Source organism: Trichoplusia ni, chromosome 12, assembly GCF_003590095.1.
Source record: "Trichoplusia ni isolate ovarian cell line Hi5 chromosome 12, tn1, whole genome shotgun sequence".
NCBI classification, from domain to species: Eukaryota; Metazoa; Arthropoda; class Insecta; order Lepidoptera; family Noctuidae; genus Trichoplusia; species Trichoplusia ni.
This window is the reverse complement of record NC_039489.1, coordinates 8,399,019-8,413,802: the sequence shown is the minus strand read 5'-3', so window position 1 is coordinate 8,413,802 and position 14,784 is coordinate 8,399,019. Positions and strand designations below refer to the sequence as shown.

The 14,784-nt window shown below is 35.2% G+C and overlaps 1 protein-coding gene across 1 annotated transcript; it reads left to right on the top strand.

The window, feature by feature from the left end:
- Positions 1-3,576: 3,576 nt before the first annotated feature.
- LOC113499282 (neuronal acetylcholine receptor subunit alpha-5-like) lies at positions 3,577-14,214 on the top strand. Its single transcript, XM_026879701.1, has 12 exons — positions 3,577-3,966; positions 4,497-4,703; positions 5,299-5,430; positions 7,466-7,624; positions 7,917-8,101; positions 8,412-8,518; positions 10,740-10,871; positions 11,321-11,426; positions 11,791-11,986; positions 12,147-12,293; positions 12,423-12,580; positions 13,362-14,214. The coding sequence occupies exons 1-12, from the start codon at positions 3,879-3,881 to the stop codon at positions 13,563-13,565; spliced, it is 1,821 nt and encodes a 606-aa protein (XP_026735502.1). The 5' UTR covers positions 3,577-3,878; the 3' UTR covers positions 13,566-14,214.
- The last annotated feature ends 570 nt before the right edge of the window (positions 14,215-14,784 follow it).

Genomic DNA, 14,784 nt, shown 5'->3' with positions numbered 1-14,784 from the left:
GTATTTCATCTATAACAATAGAAAGGAATTAATAAAATGTGGATAAATTGACACAGCCTTTCCTGACAACGAAGACTCGATAAAAAAGCTGATTGAATTCCAAATTGCAATGGACCCTTCTTTATGCCGGGCGAACAAGATCAATCGATTTTTTAATAGACTGCAAGCCAGTAAAAATGGGGAAATTTATGTGAAATAGTTTTTTTTTTAATTTCTTATTTCACTATCGCGGTGTAGGTTGACAGTTATTTTTTACAATAGCTTTTGTTTAATTCGGTAGGAAGTAAGACGAAGCAAAGCTAAATTTACAAGGTACTAAATGGCAAACACGCTTACGAATGCTGCTAAATTGCAATTAAGCTTACAGATCTAGCTCAATATATGTAGAATATATACAAAATAAGTAGTATATGTAGTCTAAAAAAGGAAAAAAATACTTTAAACCATTTTAGTCACAAAAATACTCATAAATCTCAGTTCATCCAGTCGTCTTTGAATCCGGTTGAAATGACAGGTTTCTCCTGGAATCCATTTCCTTTACAATGTAGAGCAGTGTAAACATGACTGCTAAAAGGTTTCATTTTGTTTCTAATATTCAAATTTCTGTACCACTGACGCGCTCACAGTATGAACAGTCTAAGTTTTTCAATTTGGTTAACGTACTCTGTTTCAAACACAAATATTTTACCTTAAATTCAAATTTCATTTGAATTCGCTGAACCGTGATTTAGTAACACATCCAAACTTTTGAACATCAAAAGTTTTGCCTTAACAATATAATAGAGGGATAGAATAAACTATATCATACATAAATTAAATTAACGAAACTAAAACAAATTTGGGAATATCTGAAATTGGTCCTTTACGGATGAAAGGATCAAGAAACAAAAGATTATTCCACTTCGACCAGCCTTCTTTTGGGGTTCCGTATCGAAAGGGTAAAAACTGAACCTTTTTACATAAGATAGCTGTCCGTCCGTCTGGTTGTTCGTCAGACATTACACGTTACCTGAAGGAGCGTGATAGCTTTTTACAAATGATGTATTCCGCTGTAATAACGAATATTAAAAATAAAGACCGAGGTCAAGCAATAGTCATGAATTTGTTGGGAAAAATAGTTTTCAACCCAACCAATTTGTTATTCCTTAACTTATTTGTACGGAACTCTCAGTGACTGGGTTATTTTATAATAACCTGTAGTAGAAAAAAGTAAAAAGGTATTGGTAAATTGTACAGAGCTTCAAAACTGACATTGAGATTAATAGGCTAGTTGCCTCATGTCACTATTTATAAAAATAACTTTTAATTCAAATATTATTCCGTGTAAGGGTCCGAAATATATAAACTTCAATAAATATTAATAAAGGATTGCTGTAAAAATTCAACTGAAACCCTTTCTTTTTTTCTCTTGCTTGAAAACATCGTCCACCATGTTTCTACGTCACCAATATTCTAAACAACATAATGTCAAACGCTAGTTTCGGGCTATTCGTGGTTTTTCATTTAAACGCCTTGATATTTATTCATTTCACGTAAAAATACACAGAAATACACTGCAGTTCCACTGGACACAGTTACGGGATCTCTTTTAACCAGGTGTTTCGCATTTTCTCATCAATGGGTACTTTAATCCACAACTTTTCTGGGTTCTGTATTGATGTATTCTTGCATTCCCGCACGATACAATAGTGGTAATTACTATATTTATCATGTAAAAGTTGACAGCACAGCAAAAATAAATTTTAAAATTCAAAATATATTAGGATAGGTACTTCAGAAAAATTTAATATTTTTTTTTATGGTGTTATATAACCGTAATGAACCGTTGTATCAAATAATAAAAATAGTGGCAACTAGCCTAGTACCGCAGCCACAAATAGTGCAATAAAGAAACCTGAATCGCCGTGCTACGTCATCCGCGTTTTTGTGTCAGTGTATGGCAATGCGTGCAACGCATTTCCATACCTCCTTCATACAGAATAGATTAGCCATACTATAAATAACAGTATTTTATTTGTAGTTACATTATATTAAGTTTTATCTCTCGTCCGGTAGATAGCAAGTGCCGTTTCCTTTATGATCTGTTGTGTTTGATACTGGTGACCTAACACCGCCTTATTTTGTACCGTTGCAGCGTTGTATTTGTGTAATCGGGATGGCGCTCTTCGGCGTGTAGTTCTGTCTCGCTCCCACTTATTACTGGCTTACTTTAGGAGTTACTGGTACGGTCTACTGAATAACTTCTGCTTTGTTCGGATGCAGAATTTCAATTTAATAGTTCGAAACAATTTAGTTGATTTCAAGTAGACGAATTTGTTAATACTTGCCTGGCAATGTGAAGAATTATTAATAAAGAAGAATAATTATTTAACTCTTGTCTTGATGAATAGCGTTTTATTGATGTTATGTTTAATTTTCTGACCAAATTACTTAAAGAACGGACTCTTATATTGAGTCAAGGCACTGTATCCTCCAGCACATAATTTTCTAATTTGAATTTTCACAGGTGATGGTTTTCTGGTGCCGCTAAGTACCGGTTGGTAAGTTCATAAATGTGACGGAAGACAATATAACACATATTTCCAACTCGAGTCCAACTCCCACTTCAATATCCGCAGTAATTGTCCTCCCACTGCTGGGCATAGTGCGTTGTTTCTCGTGACAATTTCTACGGTCCTGTCCCAGCCTCATCCAGACTCGAACTGAGACCATAACTATATCGTCCCGGTTTTTAATGATAGGATCGCCTAGGCACATTAAAATAGTACCTAGTATATTTAACTGGTGCGGTTATGTTATAATCAGTGGTATCAAGCTAGCCATAGTTTATTTCAAACCAAAATTCTGCCTAACCAATAATCAATGCGGTAAATGTATCCGAGTTTAAATTATTAATCCTACTCGTAGATACTAATATTATAAAAGCGAAAGTTTGTACGTATGGGTGTTTGTTCATCTTACACGCAAAAACTACTGAACACATTTAGTCGAAACATGGTTCACAGACAGTTCATTACCAGGATTAGCACATGGGATATTTTTTATCCCGATTTTATGTTCCCGTGGGATCATTTTCGATTTGCACAGGGCAGGCCCGCGGGCAACTGCTAGTAGTTAATAAAGACAACAATAGTTTAAAATCATTGTGTATCAGTTTACTGCCAAAATGATGCATAATGGAGCAATAACCCCGACATCATCCCAACCAAACGCCTATGACCGAAAAGACTCAAACATTTTACAAATATAAAAGAAACAAAATACTTACGTGTTAGTTTATAAACATGGCCATGTGCACCATGGATTATTTTAGATTGTTAAATTGTTGTCTTTGCTGACCCTTGCATTTTGCCTCAAAAATTAGTAACCCAAACATATTAAAATAAAAACAAATAAAAATTTAGTACCATGTAGCTTTTCAGAACTATAAGCCAAAATTTAAAACACACTTATTTGAAATTTGACATTGTATGGTGGCATTACTTAAGTCAAGTTAAATATGGATATCTTTTCGTTTGATATCCATATTTAGGCAGCTATGAAAATTAATTGCCGCAGTTGTTGGATTCCGATTTTCATCAAACATAGTCAAGTAACATCGACTAATACACCTACAAAAAATATCAAAATCGGCTCATCAGTTCGAACGCTATGATGCACACAGACTAACACACCAACCACGTACAACAACCCTACGTTTTCACAGAGGCTCAAAATCAAGAATAAAACTACAAAACTCAAAACAGAACTCGCTATTTTTATTATTATCGCCCATTCAGGAAGCAAAGATAATGCAATGTTACATTAAACAGTTGCGGTGCCGGCGGCAACCCGCTTACATGGTCCTCGTGCTTTTAAAAATTGTGTTTTAAGTGAAAATGATAAGGATATTTATTTATTTTATCATTGGTTTGAATTTTTGTACCAATGCCCAGAACGTTACTAATTATGTGTTCACTCGGAAAAGTGAGTATTTTTTTGAACTCGTTTACCGAATTGACGTTTTTATCGATGCCATGATTTAAGTGTAGTTGCAGAAGCCAAGCTACTCTCTACCTAAGACTATATCATGTATATAGTTTTAGATAAAAAGTAAAATTATAACTCAAAAGTCATTCATTTACATACACTTGAAAAAGAGTGCCATTGAACTTAATTTTGTAGAGCGCAAGTTTGTGACCCAAAGATAGGATTGTGCCATCAATTTGCCAATATAACCGACATAGTGTCGGTACCCCATAGGGATGTGTAGATAGAATCGAAAGCTTCCAATCTGAAATCTTTGAATTGCATCACATACTAATTTTTTATACGGATACGGCAGAATAGTAGAAAACGTTTTCCTTCCTAGCTTTTATTCCTTAATTTATCATGATGATAGCCAAGCGGTTTTATGTTACGTGGACTTATATGCACCACATGCTGATTCCATCCCAAAGCATTTATTATTATATTTTACGTCTTTCCTATTACAATTTCGCAATTTCAAATTACAGTGGCCCAAGCCTGCAAAGAGCACATATGCCAGGATGGGTACAGTTACAACACATTCTATAGCGTCGACGATGAGAATATGAAAGAGATCACTAAGAACACAGAAATGGCCTTCGAAATGCATTTGGGGATACAAGCTGTTAATAACGGACATATTCTTCTATCACCTGTACCAAGACCGGGGGATAGCGATCCGGTTTATGAATTTGGTAAAGATCTTTTCTAATGCCTTCTTTTACGTGTACTGTGAGCTCTTAAAGCATGGTTGTGGCATTTAGAGCCTTCTGCATAGGGTCTTTTGTCCATAACTGTAACGACAATTCTTTAAAAGGTGAAGGGTTCAGGGGTTTTATCACGTTTTGCTACCACCAAGTTTTAATGTAATATGATTTTGATTGAGGAATTGTAACAACGCAAAACGTGGCGAAAAGCAACTTGTCTCTCTCCAAATCCGCAATGTTGTTATTTTATAATTTGTGGCAGATTCCTAAATGCATAGTCTCTCTAAAAGAGACGGTATTATTCCTCCCATTAAACTAATTTTGAAAATTGAAACTGTAGTACTTTATTTTCAAATGGTTATAATATTATTTTTTTAATCTGAATAGGATGTTTGGATGTGATTTAGATGATGACTGCTGGAAAGCTCTTTGTAAAACAAATTGGTATCGGAAACTTACCTATTTCCAATATCTGACTAATCTATACTAGTCCTGTTTTCATAACATAATCATATACTTGACTTGCTTGCTTGTTGCTTTAACAGGTGATGGTTGACCAATGACGAAAATTGGATTGTTTCAGTTGTTGGTGGCGGTGGTAATAAATTCACTGAACTACGAAGGAATTTGAAGAGGAATGCCAAAAAATCTGTTTTAACACCTAAAATATTATCCAGTTTTGAAGCCAGAGGTTTCTATATTAAGATACAGCAAGGTAAGATAATTATTCGAGATGGCTACTGAACCTGAACTACTTTCATGAAAGGTAACATTTTTAGAATAAGATTATTTATTTTCATCCATTTCAATTTCATCAATTCCAATCATAATTTCTAGAACATATGATGTTCCCTAACCAAAGGGTAAAAATGGAACCTTAATTTCTTAAGCATTACTAACCTAAAGTATCGCAATCTGTCGGTTTCTCGCTAAAACTTATCATATGACCCGCGATAGCCAGACAATTGAAAGTTAAGTACATAGATAATGTATTTCTGTTGCTGCTATAGAAAACATAAAGACGCAAATTGAGTATCAGTTTTAAATTTGTGGATATCCAACCCAAAATATTCTTTTTTAATCAGGTGTTTTGTACTAAATCTTTAGAGTCACGAATCCGCTTAGCACTTATTACTACAGTCAAAAGTACTCAAATAAATACAACAAACGAAGAAGCGGCCATCGAAAACCTTAGCCTACGATTTCAGCAAATTATCGAGTCAGAGTTAACCTGTTAAGTATACTTATACAAAATAGCTTAATAGCGCCACCTGTCGCATTGACTATGTACTAACAGCGCACGTGACTTGAATGCACAAGTTCAATAGTCCGCACTTAACAGGCTATTGAGATTCCCTTCCTATTTCAAAATAATGTCATAAGTAGGACATGCCTATTTTTAAGGGTACATCTCTACAGTACAAAAGTCTGGATTTCAAAATCAGAATTAGAAATATAAATCTAAAACATTGATTTTTTTATTTTTCATAAAAAAGAATATTAAGGGTAAACAGATATCCAGATGCCACTTCTTTTTGCGTACGTACTCATATAATCGCCTTTTGGGATATAAGATTCCGTGTTTCGGAAGACACGTTAAATGTGAGTCCTGGGCCTGATATCTCTAGCGCTCGTGCCTGATTACCGGCTTATCACTGAATGAGAGTGAGGGGATAAAGAGAACACCGATTTTGGTGCTCACACTTGGGCAGTATAATATGTCCCGGACAGCTTTCTGATGCTACTAGCCGCCGTGGACGTAATATTTCAGTACGTTATCTCTTTATTATTCTTTTGTTTCTAACATGCCTATGCGGAAACGAATATACCACATTAAAACCAGTCACTAGACGACCTCTTAATTCCGCTAAAGACAAAGATCGTTCGTGTGCAACTTTTGATTCTATTTTGCAATCCAGGCTTCCTTACAATGTTTTCCTTTACCAAACATCAGAGATTAAAATATCAATCCAATTCTCGCATATTTGCAATATCGATATCCTGGATATTTTAAGAGAAAAAATCCGCTTTTCACTCCTATATCCCATGACACAAAACTGACTGATACAGTAACAACATAGATATTTTTTAAACAAATTGGAAGCAACGTGACGCGTAGGTTTTTAACAAGCTGCCATCGATTTTATAAATCCCTAACTCATGTTACTTTAAAGTGATATAACGGTTTTTGTTAGCTAGTGGCTAGTTTTACATTTAAACGGTGGATTGGAACATGGATTAACGGTAACTCAACCATTATTTCATTCAACGGTTTACTTACGCATATTTAACGGGATCACGTGACTGTTTTCGGACGCAATAAGACTCCTTAGTCGTCCAATATGCTCTTCCTATGGCCCATCTCCCGATCAGCCAATGCCTTCCGTTCTTGCAAGGAGTGAGGGGTGTGCTCGTTTGCCAACCCTTAGAGAAGGAGTCCTGAACAGGACTGAGGCCAGGCATTTGCAAGTGATTCAGTGAGTCTGGTTTAGGCAGTTGATGGGGCCTAGGATGTTTCCTTATTCGCCACCAGCATAAGTGAAGCAGTAGCTTGTCGTTCTTATTTTTAAAATCGTTTTTATTTTTAGTCTGCTCCAAAATGTGCATTTTATACATCTGCAAAAAGATCCTTTACCTAACTTATCGATATACGTCAGATTGAGTAAACAATGTAATTTATTGAGTAAAAGTGGATTAGCACATTCTCCTCATGATCTCAAATCGAGGTCAAATAATCTATTTCATTACAGATGGCCTGATAGAATTTGGGAGGGAAGGTGAATCCCTGCCATTGTTGAGCTACATGGATGTGAGTCCTCTACAGATCAAATACTTCAGTTTTGCCGCTTGGACTGGTGTTGAAGTAAAGTTTCTCTACGACTGCCCCGTGCCGGGCGCCAATACCACATGTTAGTACCGTAAATAGATTTACACTTTAATTATTTTCAAAGGTGGAAAGAATTTTCCTTGGTCTCTATTTTTGTCGAAAGCAAAGCATGTATTATGAGTAAGAACTGAGTGATAAACGTACATATGTCCTAAATATGACATCGAAACTAAGGACCTCCGGTAAGCACTCAATACCATTAACTACTAGACCATCAGGCCAGTCAATTTGAAATCGAAACTACAAATGAACAATTTAAACAATGATACCTCATTTATAATGAACACCTTGAAATAACCGACAATTTTTTTCAGCTGATTCTCAAGAAATTGAACGCCGTCTCTCACCTACCGAAGAGTTTAAGAGGTCTCGCTTACAGTACTTGCTTCCTTGGATACCTCCAAAACCGCAAATGGATGTAACACTTGGCATCAAAGTAACAAACGTGAAATATGATCCTTTCCAATCGAAACTCATCACTTCATTGTCAGTTGTTGTGGTAAGTTTAAAACCCATACTTTGCTACATTCAGTTTTTCAAAAAATCTAGTCTTGAAGAACAAATGACGTCACGCCACGTTATTTTAGTATTACTGGTATCGACGTCAAGAGATTTGCGTTTGGCACACTTTGGCCAAAAAAGTTAAAACTAACACAACATTTTTGTTTGAAAGCCATGGAACCAATTTTTATTAATATTTAAATCAACTAATAAAAAAAAGAAAGAAAATAATCAATCAAAATGAATGTGTAACTTGGACTATCTGTTCAATCGATAATAGACCTTAATACGAATGCCATAAATTTCAGAGCTGGACCGACGAAGGAATGTCATGGTTCCCAGGCAAATACAACATTTCAAGTGTTCTCAAATTCCATCAAGGGCAAATATGGAGTCCCAGATTTTACATTTTTAAGTAAGTCCTACCTAATTACATCTCTTTAATATTAATTGTCTTGTCTATTGTCATGTCTATTGTTTTTGTTCAAGAGTGATTGAACTATTTGGATACGTCATATGACATGTTTTTCATTTTTAAACATAATTTTACATTTTACGTGATTTTACACCTTTACATCAGTGCATGAAGAGGATTTATGAAATAAGTAAATTGAAATGAATTGTCAAAATTACCTATATTGCCAAAAATGAATATCATATTCAAACTTTAAATGTACGGGAATGACATACATTACCAGACCAAAGACTTCAAATTTGTAATTTGATGTATTAATACATTACTAGTCTACTGTTGTATGAATATTATAATTATTAGAGCTTAGATATATTAGATTTAAAAATAAACTTACATGAGTACATTCAATATTTGTTTACCATTCAGTATCGCATCAAATCTTCTAATGAAAATAGCTAACCATCCCAATACCTGTGAACATTTTCAAGTTATGTACTTCCTTACCTTCGATATAATATTGGATCAACACATAGCATGCCCGAGATTTCAGGCGAAGCCATCACCGCCTCATGAATATGCTATGAATAAATAATTCTTTAACGTTCCACTGCTTCCGTTAACTATTGAGACTTGGATCGAGGAGATATTGAGGGGTAGGATCCTAATCTAATTGAAGTCTGACATAGCTACAATTCAAACATTAAACTAGTGTCTCATCAAAAACATAAATTTGAAATTAAACCCAAGTTCGATGGTCACTCCTGAAATACATTTATAATAACACTAGCTGTTGCCCGCGACTTCGTCCGCGTTTTTAGAAGATATAAGTTTTGGTTTATATCTACCCTGTTTTTACACATTTTCCATTGTATCTTCGCTCTTATAAGTCGCAGCGTGATGGTTTATAGCCTAAAACCTTCCTCGATGAATGATCTATTGAAAACAAAAATAACTTTTCGATTTCAACCAGTAGTTCCTGAGATTAGCGCGTTCAAACAAACAAACAAACTCTTCAGCTTTATATATTAGTATTAGTATATAGATTACAAATAATTTCTTATTCTAACTTAGGATAATGTATTATAGCCTAAGGTAAGGTAATGAAAACTAGCTAGCCTAAGGTCTAGGCTAGCTAGTTTTCATATACTCAACTAGGCTCGACACGCTCCCGGTGTCTAGATTTCTTTAAGTGTTATGATCGCTCTATATGATTACTCTATACCATTGCCATAAGGACCATACAACCCATAGGCCTATGATACTCAGTTGAATGCTTCAAACTAATTCTGTCAAGTAGATGAGATGGGACGACGCATTTTGTATTTTGATTGGCGTTAACGCGGAAATGTTTACGCGGCTCTCGGTTTTGGTCGAAAATTATTCGAAATTTTTCAGTTACGAATAACGCATCCTTCTGTTATCAATGCAAAAAGTTGCTCATATCCCACTGGACTTCAAGCTATCTCCATGACAAATTTAATTTAAATAGTTATCAGTTTAGATGTAAAAGCTTCAGAAATAGATAATCTTCTTGTCTACTTCTCGGTATTAGTAAGTCATGATGGCTTAATCAGAAGTTCAAGAAGCAAAAGTTACATACTTGCATGGTATTTTTCGACTATTCTAAGACGTCTCTGACATACCGTAGAAGAATATCTAACATTGTAAGGAAACCTGTGGATGAAGAAATCTTCATTCCCAAAATTGTGACTTTGTAGGCTGGTACCTGGTACATAGTGGTTTCTTAGGTTTACGCGAATGTTAGACATTGAAATGAAACTACTTTTACGGATTTTATCGCGGTTTTAATTTTAGATTTTAGTTCCCGACGTTTCGAAACCTTTGCAGGTATCATGGTCACGGGCAGACTGAGATGGTGTTCGTCTTGACAGAAGATGTTGCTCGTTCTACCTTCATATTTTAATTAATTATTTGTGGTCCGACCTACGCAGTATGAGCTCACTGTGTCTTGATGTCTTGCAGCGCTGCTCTTGGGTTTGGCCTTGAGTTTATTTATTATTGGATCCCAAGTAGGTGATATCTTCCGTCAAGCAACATCTTCTGTCAAGACGAACACCATCTCAGTCTGCCCGTGACCATGATACCTGCAAAGGTTTCGAAACGTCGGGAACTAAAATCTAAAATTAAAACCGCGATAAAATCCGTAAAAGTAGTTTCATTTCAATGGTACCTGGTACTTTAATAATTATAATCATTTCAGTTCAGATAACATGGATCCATTCGATGCTCGGAACACAGCTTTAATATCGATGACTCACGACGGTGAAGCGACCTTCCATTTCCAGTCTACGGTTTATACTTGGTGCACTGACTCCTCGCCAGGATTGAGCAAGTAAGCTAGTTAGCTCATTCAATAATAAAACCTTGTTTTAGAACAATTTGTTTAGGCGTCTTTATTGGGAATGCCGAATCTCAAGCAGTTTGTCTAGCTAGTTCATGTTTAACGACTGCGGTAGGATCCGAAACTAGTCTAGCGATCCCGACAAAAACGTATCTAAACTGTGAAATAATCACAAATATACTTCCATGAAAGGTACCTCGTCAGAATAATACTGTTGAATTATATCACAAAAGATTGCAACAGTGCACGGACACTATCACGCTCGCTAATACGTGAGTAAAAAGAAGAAGTTTGCTTTGATTTAAACTTGACATCGCCCGCTAACATAGAGATTTTGAATTCTTGAATTTTGGTATTGACTTCATCCAAAGTATCCAAACCATGATAAAGTAGACATGTTTTGTTAAATTCGCATTTCTTAAATAAATATTTGATAACAGATGGCCGCATGATGAGTATGAGTGTTCCATTGTTATACAAGCATGGGAAGCACACGAAAAGATTTCCATAGGAGTTATTGAACCGAACTCTACAAAGATGCAAGTTGTAAGTACCTGGTATTACGTAAGCACTGATAATGAATTGATAGTTATCGATACAACTAGAGACTTTAAAAAGAACGCAACGATTCTGAAAGATAAAGTTTTATTTATTGATAGTTTGTCGTTAAAATAATACATATAATGACGGATCAGAAGTCTAAACTAATTTATGTATCTTGGTCGTTGACAGGAAGTCCACCCATTCCTATGGCATACTTGGCCCTTGCTTACATATACCCCTTGGCATAAATATATCCCGTAGACTTAAACTCTCTCTGTGTAATACGTGTCTTGAAAATCCTTAATGAATTCAGATTGTCGCCTCATAACTTTAACCACATGTAATCGCGGTTTAACTTTCTATTCAGTTTGCAGGCGTTGACGACGTTACAGAAAACGAATGGGAAGTGTCAACAAAACAATTTATAGTAAAACCAAATCTATGGAACCACTTTTACTCAACCGATGACAACGAAACCCATCAGAGCGATAGATATATCATCGACGTTACTTTGAAGAGACATGCTACAGCATATAATGTTGTATTTTATACTCCATTGCTAGGTAATAAGGCTTAAATTCTTAAGTATAATAGCAAAAATTGGTTTGGGGTGTTCCAAGGAACTGTCTTAGGACCAATTAAAAATACTTCAATGTTATATAATTTTGGGAGTAACGTTGCTCCCTTCAAATATATAGTTTATTTTTTTCCTCTTTCTTTTAGTTCTGGTCTTATTCGTGTTGATGTCATTTTGGAGCGAGCCTTTGGTTATGGACAGGATTTGGTTTCTCGCCGGTTGTTCTGTAGTAATATCCATGGGTCTCTGTTACATCGACTACTTAATCCCATCACATACATTGCCTTCCATACGTAAGTATTAAAAGCTTATTTTAAGTCATGTTAATAAAATTCCTTCACTACGCCAAAACCACTGCGCAACATAACTTTGCTTCGATCCCCTCGCAAGTCAAAAGTTTTTAACTTCCTTTGTCTTTTTAGTGGTCCTGTACACAAACGTATTATTCGGAGTGCTTCTAGCACTGCTAATTCAAGCGTTCCTGATGACGACTGCTGCGGAAAACATATCCAAAATGGCGACAGTGCAAAGAGTTATAAGATCGAATGTTGTCAGAATAATCTTCTGTCTACCTTACGTGGTACAGTATTTTTGTAATAATTAATTAAGTATATAGTATTATCTTTTAGTCTCACTAACCTGTTAAAATTTAACCCGAACAAGGAAACTGGTTAGGACTGAATGCGGAAAGAGCAGAACCATGGCCTGTGGTGGAATTTGAATGAGCTCACATCCACTAGTGGTCCACCATAGGCTGAGTTGATAAAACTGATATGGCCATCATCACACACGTCATTTCAAAACCTAATTTAGATGCTAAGTAGTCATCTTATAGGGACAATACGAATTCTGTGATAAAAAAACACTTTCCTCGGAATTGAAACACTGAAAACACCATCCAAAAGCAAAAGCTATGGAAATACTCTCAATATCGAACGATGCCTGCGACTTACGTAAGGAACAATGACACGCAGTGGTTGACCGACGCCGATGTCACTGTGCAATGGAATCACAAGCACTCACTTTGTCTCCAAACGGCGAACGTTCAGTATCAAGACGAGAATTTTCAGCCGCTGTTGCTTTGTCAACGTATTGGTATCTGTGAAAGCATGTAGGGACAAAATGCCGTTATACGGACTCTTGGAATTACCTACGTTTTGTGCAGTCAATAATTTATGCTATTTGAAGTGGAAAATATAGAGTAAAAGATTAATTTATTTTTTCAGGGATTTGTATTAAGTGGCTTAATACTTTGTGTAACAGTTCCCATAAATATTTTTTTCTGCAGTTTTTACAAAACCTCACTGTGAACTTCTTTCTTTTTCTTCTTTTATAAAACTTTTGTCATATATATTATTCAGGCATCGTCTGCTAGCAATGGAGGTTACTTCTCACAAGAAGATGAAGATCCCCAAGCAACTCCAATATCAAGAGAAATAGAAGAAATGGAGAGTGAGAACGAAGGGAAGATGAAAGAAAAGATGGAGTTAGCAGAAGTTATTGACAGGATTCTGTTTATGACTTACACTATTACGTTTGCTGCTATGTTGGGGGCTCATTTTTAGGATAATTCCAAGTTAAATATGTGACCTTCTACATCTAAGTGATAGTAAATCCCCTGGAGAAAAAAACATAAATACAGGACTCAATCACTCAATCACTACTAATTTCTTTGTCGGCATCAATGTTTGTAACAAAATCTTTTCTTCTCGATTCTGTTTAAACAAAAGAAGCTTATGTTCACATAAAAAATAATGTCTATTACCAAACGAGGCGTATTGCTTTTGATTTATTATCCTTTTTTTAACTACCTTACCCGATATTTAGTTTAGGATATAGTTAAAAAAATATACAACAAGTTTAAAACTAGCTGCCCAAATCTACATCTATCAATCAACTAAAACTCCGCCTCAGCTGTATTAGAATACCCAATTTGCAAATACCAATGATCATTTATTACTTACAAACATTTTTTTCTGCTAAACTAAGGCACATGTTTTCTAGCGAAAGCAAACTACACCGAAGTCTATTCTTTTTTTCCAAATTTATTCTTAAAATAAGAAGAAAACATAAGTAAAAAAATACTAAGAAACCGTAGATAATAACTTAAAAATATAAGGTACGCATAAGCCAAAAATATTCTAACAAACGCACAGCTATGTATAATCCCATAACAATAAAAACGTAACAAATTAGCTTTTATTGTCGCAGTAATAAGGGTGATTTCATTTGTGACCTACCTACGCATATTCTCCAAAGTAAGACATTTCGGCAAATGGTCTGTGACAAAAATCTTATATGTAGGTACGCAAACCGATGGCAGGGCATTACATTCAGTGAATGAGCTTCATAATTTCGCTAAAATATATTCAAGACTGCCGTTGGAACATGGAATAAAGATATTACAGGTTATTTGTGTTCCTAAGCTTTTTGTGGAATTATTTTATTTTATATTTTCTTTCTCTGTATTAATAAAATGTTCCGCTTTTTTGGAGATTGCAGAGCGCATTTGACAGTACTTTTTTCATTCACTTTTTGGCAGTGTATCCGTTGTTGGTAAAACGAAATTTCAGAAGATATTCTTAAAACAACTTTCTAATATGACATTGTATAGAGCAAGAGTAGTTTATTTATAGCATATTTGTGAACTGATTGTTCTGCAACACAATAAGCTCTTATATTGGATCATAATATTTAGAATGTTGAGGTTTTTCTTTATTTTAAGCCTTAAACTGTTACATTCTAAAGACGATTTTTCGCTGCCAGTATTAAATCTTGCTTATT

Coding starts and splice junctions, on each gene's coding strand:
- LOC113499282 (XM_026879701.1), top strand. CDS start 3,879: ATGATAAGGATATTTATTTATTTTATCATTGGTTTGAATTTTTGTACC. Junction 12,294..12,422: donor ACATACATTGCCTTCCATAC/GTAAGTATTAAA, acceptor TTGTCTTTTTAG/TGGTCCTGTACACAAACGTA. Junction 12,581..13,361: donor TCTTCTGTCTACCTTACGTG/GTACAGTATTTT, acceptor TATATTATTCAG/GCATCGTCTGCTAGCAATGG.